Below are 12044 nucleotides of genomic sequence, written 5' to 3'. Positions count from 1 at the left end.
TTATTGCGGTTAAATTGCAAAAACGCAGCAGTCAAAACAAGAAACTATACAGTATTAAAGCACAGGTACACTGAGAAGAAATTGGGGAGCAAAATAGAGTGAAATAAAGTTATGGTATGAAACTTTGTTTATTTATTGGATGTTTTTTCAAAAGGTTTGCGATAAGTAAATTAATTTAAAGATCTAACTACTGGCAAATGGTTATTTTAAAATTAACTATTATTTTCTATGACCTAATATTCTATTATTATTTTCTATGACCTGTTTTAAACAAAATAAAAAAAAATGTTTTTTTAGCCATTTGTTTTTGAAAGTGTTTATTAGCAGCCACGACATAACACCTTCCCGCTGCTTTGGGGATTGGGGGGATTGCATACTGTGTATCGCTGGCCCCCGATCTTTGCTCCGGGCTCCCGACTCCTGGCTCCCAATTCCTGGTCGGCTGCCTGCTGGTTTTAGTTCTGGCACGTGTATTGTTTCGTAATTACGCCACAAATGGGCGGAATCATGAGTCGGCGGAGGCAGCACCTTTCGGAGCCCACCTGGGATCCGGCGCTCGTTGTGGGTGCAAGCAATTTTCACTTTCATCCATGATTTATGTATTCGCGGCTCGTGTTGCCTTGATAGTGCAGTTTTTAAAGTTAATAAAGATTCTATGAGAAAAGGTAAGAAACGTTATTTAAGTCCGGCATTCAAAAAAAAAACGATCGCTTTAGTGTTGCCCACTTACTTTTTTGATCTTTTAGTGATGCTATCTTGACTCAGACTCGGCACTGTGTTATGCCATTCACATTGCTGCGCGTTTGTTGTCATTGGCTTGTTGTTGTGCGCTTATAATTTTAAAATTGGAAAATAAATAATTCTTCACAAATCTCGGATATGAATAACATGGCCTATTCGCCTGACGTGCGGTAAGTTGAAGGACACGCATGCGTATTTAAGCATATTCAAATATACATTTTCTCCTAGAATTCCAGGATTTCTTACCCCTTTGCGCTCCAAAGAACTGCTGGAAAGGCAGAGGGGTGGTAAAAGTGTCCCTAAGAAGGAGTATTTAACCTCCAACAAGCCTTTAGGCCTCGAAAAGCCAGAGAACAAACCTTTGATCATAAGATTGCCAAAAAGCGTACCTTCTATTATAATTACCGATGCGGATTTGGAACGTCCTAAGGAATTGCTACAGCGGCTGGAGAGATCCATAGATCGATCGGCCTCTACATCCAAGATACCATCTAAAAATGCCATTCTAACGTCCCAAACTAGGCAGCGAACCTGGGAAGGACCCAAAAACCACGAGCTTAGGTAAGCTGATTTGATATTTCAACGATTTGACTTTAAATAATGAAGTAAACTGTATTTCCAGACCTTCCAAAATAGTCATACCCTCTTCAGAACCTTGCCCTCTACGATCGCAGAAACTGTTGGAGGACCAGAGGTGCCGGTATCGAGGAAATTCTGCCACCAAGATATCCTCGCAAACTAATCGGGAAACCCAAGATGGTTCAAAAACTCCGGAAAAGCGGTGTGTAAAGAATATTTTTAGAGATATAAATGTATTGGAATGTTAAGTTTTTGTACATTTATACCATTCTAAGCAGTAGTTATACACTACTTTGTTATTTTTCTTATAAAGCTATTCCTCATTTCACCAGCTCCCAATTTATACCTTGCTCGGAACCACAACCAATACGACCAAAAGTGATCCTCGAGCGGGAGCGCCAGGCAGTCATAACCAACCGTGCGGTATCAGTATCGATTGACCGGCCAAAAACAAAGCCACCAACGAGCAGCTTCACATCGAGCCGTCAGTTGGTGCCCTCGATTGGTTTCTCGTACCCCAAGGATCCAAAGAGCCTACCCACATCTAGCAAAGCAACCAAGCTGACCAACTCAAAGCGCAAGCTGGATTTCCACACGGATTTGGGCAAGGATTCGCTGCGGCAGAAGCTGGATAGAATTTCAAAGGAATGGCAAAAAACGACAGAGTACCAGCTAAGTCAGTTCATAGCGGATTTTGTGAAGCAGCTGGTTCGTTTTCTACCCTTTTGTGGTGTAAAATTTTCGCATCTTAGCAGTGATTGCTATATGCAGCAGATGATGGAGGCACTGCAGCAGCTCCACTATGCGAAAAAGGTGAGCAAAAGTTGGCTACGCATGCCAATCACCCAAAAAGCTTTTGGCGATGTGCTAGAAATGCTACATTTCTTGTTGAATGTTGTTGAAACCCGAAGCGAGGAGGGGATATGTAAGATTCCTATTATTTCAGAAAAACAGGCAATGTTTAAGCAGACTGCCAGAGATTTTAGTCCAATGAAAGGAGCCACAGAATATAGAAAAATAAAGATAGAGCCGTCTTTTGATAGCAATTGTAGTATATCCAATGAAATAATGAGGTTGCAAGAAAATGTCCAGAATCTAAAATGCCAAAATGATAAATTAAACTGCCAAGAGGACCTGAAGCCGATTAACTTCATAACCACCAATGAAATAATGGATGGAGTTACTAATCTTGACTACGCAATATTGCTGGATAATCAGGAGGAGCGTTTGCATGAATTACAACTGCATCGTCTCCGTCTCCAGGAGATTTCCGAGCTTGTGAGCCTTGCCAAGCTGAAATTAAAACGCTGTTGTACAGGGGACAAAGAAAGTATCCATGCTTTTAATGAGCAAATTGGAGGTTTGGCAGCCTCCTTACTGGTTTTAAAGAAAATAAGGCCGAAAACCCAGTTACATTTAACTGTGAATTCCACGTTAGATGAGATTAACGAGCGTAAGGAGCAGCTCCAGCAGATGTATGAAGAGAATTACTCAAATCTTTTGCAGTTAAACATATAGCCACCTTAAGTGAACCTTACGGCGAAGTAAGCCACATGTCTCAATGAATCTCATAAGGTTAGAGTTAATTTAAGCAAATATTTGCGTGTTACGTAAGTTGCACACTGAGCCCAGCATTTAAGCTGCTGGCTTAGTAATTCCTTCCTGATTTATTTAATTGAATTTATCAACTGGAAGCTTCGGCAATGTCCTCGATTTAAGTTCCTGTAATTGACATTTGAATGAGTCATCGGCAGCTTGGCTACACTTTCTTAAAGGAAATAGCTGAAAAGTTAAGCTGCTTAACTTCCAACTACATAAAAGTTTACATTTTTCGGGGTTTCTTGGAAGCAATTTTTCGTGAATATAATAATGTCTATCTTAAGATTTAAAAAATCATTTTAGTGTAAAGGTTCTGTTTATTTAAAAAACATCACAAGCAATGTACTTTAAGTTTTGCGTAAAATATTAGCGAATATTTACGTATCAATTTATAGTTATCAGTTTATTGAAAAATTCAGTATTACTTCCGTACTTAAAAAAAAACTTCGTAAATGTAAAAACGAATCAACATTTAGGTGCGTAAATCTTTTTCTGTAAAACAATAAAATAAAAGGAAATTTGTGTGTAACAATTGTATAATCTTTTGGGGTATTAAAAAAAATCATAAAAAAGTATTTAAAAAATGCAAGCCATAGAGTAGTTGCCAAACCAGGAGGCTGCATTTTGATGTTGTGGAAGACTTGTGGATTGGCATTAATTTAGAGGTCCTGCAGCAAGGACGCCGCATAACGAGGGGGAGTGGGAGGTGGCTGGCCGGCTATATGCATGTGCTGGGGTTAGATTTATAATGCGTTTGTGTTTGTGCCCCAGAGTGGAACTAATAATCTTATTACTCAACTGGAAGAGATGCAAGCCAGCGTCAGTCCCCAGCATAAACTTGAACACTAAAACCGCACCGCACCCACAGACGGAGCTGTGCAATTAAACAGTGAACTGCATAAATTATTTCTCTGCAACAAAATGTTTAAAGCCCGCTCGGCAAATCCCGGCTGCCGAGTTGCCAGGGCAGGCAAATGTAATAAAATACATGAATTAGTGTAATGGAAATGCGAATTCCTAGAACAAACAATGCCAAAATTTCGAATGCAAATTCCCCAGCCAAAGACAACACCACATTCAGAATTTTGCGCAAATTAAACAATAACAACACGAACGAAGTGAGGCAAAAAGCACATTCACCTAGAGTGCATAAATGTGTAAGGATGCTAAAGAAAATGTGGTCCAAATGCCAAGATTATGCCATATAGTAGTTAGTTCAGGCCCGGCTCGAAAATAGTTATCTGCTCCACATCGTGTGTCATAAGTTGCTTTCCAACTTCGTAGCCAAAAATACCGAGAGCACCTTTAAAACTTGCCCGAAAACCCAGGCCAAAACAATTACGGTCTGTGGTGGAAAGCAGAATGGGTGGTGGGCGGTAGGTGGTGGGTGGTGCTGTGCTGGTGGTTTTCTTGTACATTATTTTCGTTCATAAAACAAACACTCACCTCGGCAGCCACTCACTCACAAAAGAACAGCATCCGGCTGACAACAGCAGCTTCTCTACATCACAGCATCGCTGGAGTGAAATAATCGCATATCGTAAACTTTGACTTCGAGCTAATGAAGAATTGCGGAGCCCGGAAAAGCTGCAATTGAGTTAATTAGCCGAGCAGGGAACTTCAAGTAAATGGATACTGTCATGACGTTCAGGCAGTGGGACTTTTGGAAAAGGGAGCTCGTTGCAAGGTATTTATACTTATATTGCCTCTATGTCCTACTTAAGCAAATTGGATTTTATTCAAGGTAGTCATCGTACGAAACGCAGTGCACTGTCTTTCTTCATCTCAACTTTTTACATCGTGCTTCAAATTGCTTTTGCTCAATTGGAGAAGTTTTTGACTTATTTGCTACAATGAAAATAGTTATTTTTTTGTAAGCTCTTTCTATTAAGTTTTATTTTTTTCTTTTATTTCGATTTGAATGGCTTTTCAGTCGCACACTTATTAAATTTAGTTTTGTTTAAAGAAATTATACAATAACAGTTCAAAATAATTCCAAAATATCTTCAAAAATTCAACCATCCTAATGTTTTAATTAGCGATCTTCTACTGTACTTTTGCCTGTGTTCATACGGAAACTTGAAATCGTTCGAATGTCAAACAAACAAAAGAAATTCACTGGACAATATGAGAGAAAACGCTTGCGCCAATTTCGCTGTGCGAAGAAAGAATTGCCGAAAATCAAAAGGCACTTTTCCTTCGACATCCTTTGCTTTTTCGTCCTGGCACAAATAGAGAGAAACGACTTCTTGTTGTTTAATTTCAAACATGAACATTCGGCGGGATTCCCCGCTTTAAGTTCGTAGTAAGGTGGCTTTAATTTGGAAACGAATAAAATTTGTATGCGGAGCGGTGGAAACCACTGGATGACTCGCTGACTGAACTGTTTTCTATGTGTCCTCCGGTTTAGCTGCCACTTCTAGCGAAAAGGAAAAAATGTCAGCTGCAGCGTGACCAAGTCCGCGTCCACCAAACCAGCCGATGTCGAGTCATGCGATTGCAATATTTATGCAGTTTGTGCTGCGTTTGCTATATTTGACAGTTGCTCTTCCGCTAGGTTGTAAAAGACTGGGGCCACATCCTTTCGACGGGCTTTGCTGTGTAATGAGCCCAGCCGCACAGGAAACCATTTGATTCTGAACCAATTTGTGCCTATTGTATGAAAGACATTTCTAATGGAACATTTTCACTGAAAAAATTACAAAGTCTGAAAGATTAATTCGTTGAAGTTGTTCCTTTGAAAAGTCTACAATTTTGCTTTTAAAACTTATTTAATTATGCTAAGAATCTCTTTATTAACATATTCCTATTTCTTAAAATTGCGATGAGTAGTATTTCTTAAAAGCATAGGAAAAAACAGCTTAAGGATACAATCAAGCTTAGTATATTTTATAAAGTTATCAATTAATAACAAAAGCACACATTTTAATAACTTTATTTTAAGCTCTGATATCTAATAACATATTGAAAAAGTATTTAAAAAAAAGTCAAGTTAAACTTTCCAGAAAGCCATTTCGAAAGCCCCAAACTTGGCTTCAAAGTGGCATACTTCTTAAAATTTGTGAATCGATTATTGAATAATCAGACTTATTTAATTTTGTTTAATAATATTGTGTTTAATATATTCCACACTACCTTTTCTCTCATCTTCAGTTATTTTTATTGACCATTTCGCCGCACTGGCAAGTGCATTAAAGCTTCGTTGTGGTGGAGCGTAATTGTTATTGCTCAATTTTTTCCTGCGCATTTCAGCGGTTTTCGGCTCTAGGAAGTTGCTTGCTTAGTCGGGCATGCAACAAGGACGACAAGGAGGCGGGGTGACAAGGAGGGGGAGGGAGGAGGGAGGTGGTGGCCAGGACGATGCTGCAGCAGGTGGCGCGTGCGTTTGCGTTTGCTCGAACGGCAATTGCATTATCAGTAAATTATATCTGCGGCGGGCTGTTGCCCCCCATTTGCCGACTTTTCCCAGCGCCGACATGTTGGCCATGTTTACGGGTTGCCTGCGGCCATGTTTGCCATGGCCTGCTCCTGCTTTTCCTCCGGTATTGCCCCCCCCACCCGCGCCCCTTCATTGTTGGACGGAGGGGTTGTTGTTGCCGCTTGTTTGTGTACCATTTTCGGCGCTTTCCTGCTGATTTATGCAAAACTGTGGCATTTTTCAATTGCATTTTACACTCGTCCTGCAAGTTTCGCCACCAGCTCCGGATCCTGCAGGCTCCGTGCTTCAGGACTCCGGGGTCCTGTTTCCTTTCGCTTGTTTGTGTTGTACAATTTTCACACATTTGTGCAACTTTGCCACCGAAATGCGCAACACATTTGCCCCGTCGCATTGTGGCTGTTCCATCTGGAGGAGAACCATCTTCACAGGACCCGCCTGCCACGCCCCTTGGAAGCACACGCCCCCACCCCCTCGACTGCAGTCAACTGCATTTTATTGCCAGAGATGTGAGTGTGTGTTAGGGATCCGTGTATCCACGATATCCACGCTTGGGTTTGCGCATTTAATGCCAAGTTATAACTTTCACGTGGGTTGCTTTAGTAGTTTTCACCCAACCCAGTTGTTGCCCCGTGCCCCAAAGTATTGCCCTCGTGAGTAACGTGGCTCCATAAAAATCTCCTGGCGGGAAGTAAAGTGTCACTTATGCATAGAAGATTTGCGATGCATTTTTCAATGTTTAATAAACATAATTTCAGAGCAGTTTATCATGTGACAGCGCATAAAAGCTGCTGTGTTTACAGCCATTTGTTTATGGCTCGCTAAAAAGGCTGATTGGTCTGGAAAATAGATTGGAAAGGACATGGTAATTTAAATCAGAAAAAATATGGTTCATTGTTCGTCTTAATGGCTGACATTGATTGTCTTTTGTTATTGTTTCTCAATACAATTGAGTCTTTGTCTCATTTACAAATTCATGCTTAAGAAAATCATTTTTATTTCACAGTAAAAAATTAAACTTGAACTATTTCCTTCAGACTTTTCGCAAATTGTGTTCTTAGTTTTGCAACTTGTCAAAAAAAATTGTTCCAAAAAATCAAGATTAAATTTTGTAAGCCCCTTTATGAAAATGAAGAAAAATCGACCCAAAATTACAAACCAATCTGAAAATACAGTTTATTAGAGAATTAAACCACGATCATTTAGAAGTATGCCACTTAGCAATCGGATGTCTGCAAGAAAAGTTATGGGCTTTGAAGTGCAGTTTTTGGACAATATTCTGCAAAGCCATTTTTCGGAAATTTGGAAAGGGGTTAGCATTATGAAAATGACCAAAAATCGACCCAAAATTACAAACCAAGCTGAGTATACAGTTTTTTAGAGAATTAAACCACGATCATTTAGAAGTATGCCACTTAGAAATCGGATGTCTGCAAGAAAAGTTATGGGCTTAGAAGTGCAGTTTTTGGACAATATTCTGCAAAGCCATTTTTCAGAAATTTGGAATTATGAAAATGACCAAAAATCGACCAAAAATAACAAACCAAACTGAGTATACAGTTTTTTAGATAATTAAACCACGATCATTTAGAAGTATGCCACTTAGCAATCGGATGTCTGCAAGAAAAGTTATGGGCTTAGAAGTTCAGTTTTTGGACAATATTCTGCAAAGCCATTTTTCGGAAATTTGGAAAGGGGTTAGCATTATGAAAATGACCAAAAATCGACCAAAAATTACAAACTAAACTGAGTATACAGTTTTTTAGAGAATTAAACCACGATCATTTAGAAGTATGCCACTTAGAAATCGGATGTCTGCAAGAAAAGTTATGGGCTTAGAAGTGCAGTTTTTGGACAATATTCTGCAAAGCCATTTTTCAGAAATTTGGAATTATGAAAATGACCAAAAATCGACCAAAAATAACAAACCAAACTGAGTATACAGTTTTTTAGATAATTAAACCACGATCATTTAGAAGTATGCCACTTAGCAATCGGATGTCTGCAAGAAAAGTTATGGGCTTAGAAGTGCAGTTTTTGGACAATATTCTGCAAAGCTATTTTTCGGAAATTTGGAAAGGGGTTAGCATTATGAAAATGACCAAAAATCGACCAAAAATTACAAACTAAACTGAGTATACAGTTTTTTAGAGAATTAAACCACGATCATTTAGAAGTATGCCACTTAGCAATCGGATGTCTGCAAGAAAAGCTATGGGCTTAAAAGTGCAGTCTTTGACATTTTTTTGCAAAATACATTTTTTGAAAATTAGGATCGTTTTTTGGCTAAGCTATTAGAATATTTTTTTATGACTATTTTGAATATTTTTTTTTGGTCAGAAAATCAAAAATTTATATTTATCACTTTCCTGATGAGAAAACAATTGATTGACCAATTTTCCCACTTTTTAATTGTTTCAACAACCCTCGCTATTTAATGAACTCTGATTTTGAAGCATCAATTTTCCAGCTAATTGCCAAAATAAGCAAAATTATGTGACAGGCCATAAACGCATCGACCAGTTTTTCAATGGCAACCGAAATTATGCACTTTGACAGGGAACGCATTTAATGTTAATCATACGCACTGTTGCCTGGCAGTTGAATCCTGTTTGCTAATTTAATATTCGCAAACGAATGCACAGGAAAAGTGAGCAGAGCGAACGCAGATGCAGTTATATGCAGAAATATTCACACCAAATAATTAAATATATTTAAATTGTGAATGAGGGGAAATCCGATTTAGGTGGCATTTTCAACAAACAAATTTATTGGCGCATAATTCAAGGCGGCGATGATGCCGCTGACGATGATGCATGGCGGGGGCAGGAAGCAGGCCAAGATATGAATGGATGCAGCTGGCAATTTATGGCAACTGGGGGGCTTGCAGTGGGTGGTTGCGGCCAAGGCCGTTTGCCGCTTGCCGTGACTGCCAAAAGCAGCTAGCAAAAGAAAACGCCAGCCGCAGCCATGACGATGGCAGAGCGGAAACGGAAATGGAAATGCGCAAATACAATTGTCACACACACACACACACACTCGCAGAAGCAGCAGCAGGGTGAAATTTTAATGGAAAATTGGTGTACTCGTCGTGGCAATAAATGAAGCTCGCATTTCTATACGCTCGGCTAATAAAAGGCCCGGCTCGCCGGAGTGACAGCCAACAAGGGACTGGACAACAAGGCCCAAAACACTGAAGGGGCAGGCCAAGGGGCCTCATGACCCCCTTAACCCCACCCCCTTTCCACACCCCTGTCGACAGTTGCGCTGAGTGATGAGCCCTGCTAACAGGGTTTTTCGATAGGGGCCCCGATATTGAGACCCAGGTACGCAAATCAATTTGTTAAGTCTTCCCCCGAGCGAGAGGGCGGCGAATATCCTTCAAAGGAGCACCCCTGCTGGACTCCTTCGCCTCCTTGCTGCTCCATCTTTGTGCCTACCGCTTAATCTTTCAATTTGCATATAACATAATAGCCTAAGTGGGCAGGCCAAGCTGGGGGATTGGCCTGTCACTTAGAAAAAATACCTTAAATGATTTATTTAACTTTAATAATCAACATTATTTATTACTAAAACAAAAGTCCTAGAACATATTGAAATCCATGGATTCGCCTTTTGTATATAAATATTTAAATGTTTACTAAGTTAACTTGAGATAAATCCTTTGAAAACATGACATCTATTAAAGACGGAATACCTTTATTAGTGTTTAAAGTTCCAAGTTTATTTTATGAATTTTTAAAAATATAACTTAAAACATTTTGTTTAATAATGCTTACATATATAACTCTTAACCTCTTCTTAAAATAAGTTTTCCCAACGATTATAGGTTCACTCTTGCAATAACTGAATAACACATTCTGATATTTTTGTAGACCTTTACTTTTTATAATTATTAATAGTTTAAAACCCATTTCTTGTAGTGCACTCTAGCAGATATGACCTGAACATCGAGGCAATGCTTTATGGTCACTTGAACGCAAATCGCACTGCTGGAGGGCTTGAAGGGGACTCCCAGGACTGGTGGAAAGGGGAGCACAGGAATGGAGGGACGCGGAGGTGGCCACAGGCAAACACTTGACGTGCGCTTATGCAGCACCGAGTTGCGCATACGCCGTGTGGGCCGTACCGCTTATTGAATATGCTGATGCAGGTGGAACTATATAGCCATGGCTACAAGAGCAGCCGACTCCATGTTGATATATGTCACACAGACTGGCAAAATAAACTGCACCAAAGGGGCGCAGCGTGTGTGTGTGTGGGGCGTGGCCCGGCCCACTTACTGGCCATCGATGATAGGCGTTGATACAGTTGCTGTAACAGGATTAGCTCCGGATTTGGCTTAGGCGACCGGGCTCCATGTTTGCCCGACAACTAATGGACGGGTGAGGGGCCGGAGTGCGGGATGCGGGATCGGGGACTCCAAACATTATGCAAGACAAATCCGTAACGAGAGCTGCAAGTTAATGGGACGACCTCAATGAAATAGCTCAACTGCATTGCCGGCCACTGCGCCAGTCAAATATTATTCGTTGTGGCCCCCAAATAAAATGCAATTATTGTCCATCTATCAAATGGCCGGCTGTGTGTGTGTGTGTGTGGGCTGGTTGTTGGCTTTTAATTGGGTTGGTTGGGCCAGTCTGTTAACTATTGGCACTGACTGTATGCCCCTCACTTGGACATGCAAATGGAAACTCTCTTAGCCGGATTACTGAGCCTACGAAAAAGATTGCCTTCTAAATTCAACTAAAACCAATAGATTGCTTCACAAATTCGGTACAGAACAGAGAATTTCATTTTTCCCTTCGATGTAAATTGATTTCTGAAACTGATAAGCATTTTTAGCTAAATTCTTTTTCCCGCCCTATTTTTTCGGGTACTTTTCATTATGGTTAAGAACCTGCAATTAACAACTTTTAGTCCAATGAAAGTGAAAAGGTAACCCCAATTAAAAAGGAAAGGAGAAAGGAGGATGGCCGATGAATTGAAAGTTTTGCCGCATAACAATTAATTAAATTTGTAGTCCCTGCCTTTGCGTAGTTTGTTGTGCAACACACAAAATATTGAATGTCAAACAATGGTCTGAATGGAATATTCCAACTGTAATTGAGTCCTGTGTAATTAGAGCGGGACGGCTAGAGACGAAGTCAGGTGGGTGGAAAGGACCTTGACTGATGGGCGGAACGGGCAGAAATGTTGAGGTGGAAGTGTACACGCAGACGTAAGCATAAAAACAATTAAAACTTTCGCCAAAGTCAAAGACATAACTTGGCAACAGTACACTGGGGAAAAATTGGTTGTTATAGACTTTACATATTATGCAATTGAAGATTGATATGTTTATTATTTATTTAATTGGCAAAGACAAACAATGAACTATTAGTGGAAATTTAGAGGTGTCTGTTTTGAGCTCAAAATAGGTAATAATATTTAAGAAACAAATTGGAAGATCTATATCATAGTTTTATATACAAACCTTGAAGACAGCCTTTTAATCATCAGTTAATTATTTTAAACTTTAAAACGATTTCATCCCAGTGCACAGCGGAAGGCTCCTCACCTGCAACTAGTTTTCCTCGGTGGCTATATAAGCGTAGCTCCACATTGCTCCTGACACTCGCCCGGAGCAGGTGACCACTCAACTTGCGACAGGAGCCATCGATAGTATCCACTTGAATTCATCGCTGGA

The 12044-nt window shown here is 40.0% G+C and overlaps 1 protein-coding gene across 1 annotated transcript; it reads left to right on the top strand.

Moving 5' to 3' along the window:
• The first annotated feature begins 807 nt into the window (after nt 1-807).
• On the top strand, nt 808-3448 carry LOC108042454 (kinetochore and Eb1-associated basic protein). The gene is made up of 4 exons (XM_017120763.2): nt 808-911; nt 970-1302; nt 1364-1522; nt 1653-3448. Exons 1-4 carry the CDS (start codon nt 880-882, stop codon nt 2836-2838), a joined length of 1710 nt encoding a protein of 569 aa, XP_016976252.2. The 5' UTR covers nt 808-879; the 3' UTR covers nt 2839-3448.
• Nucleotides 3449-12044: the final 8596 nt, after the last annotated feature.

Source organism: Drosophila rhopaloa, unplaced genomic scaffold (assembly GCF_018152115.1).
Source record: "Drosophila rhopaloa isolate 14029-0021.01 unplaced genomic scaffold, ASM1815211v1 contig_2, whole genome shotgun sequence".
Lineage (NCBI taxonomy): Eukaryota > Metazoa > Arthropoda > Insecta > Diptera > Drosophilidae > Drosophila > Drosophila rhopaloa.
Note: the sequence above shows the minus strand (reverse complement) of the source record. Positions and strands in the feature narration are given on the sequence as shown.

Coding starts and splice junctions, on each gene's coding strand:
- LOC108042454 (XM_017120763.2), top strand. CDS start 880: ATGAATAACATGGCCTATTCGCCTGACGTGCG. Junction 912..969: donor GCCTATTCGCCTGACGTGCG/GTAAGTTGAAGG, acceptor ATTTTCTCCTAG/AATTCCAGGATTTCTTACCC. Junction 1,523..1,652: donor TCAAAAACTCCGGAAAAGCG/GTGTGTAAAGAA, acceptor TCATTTCACCAG/CTCCCAATTTATACCTTGCT.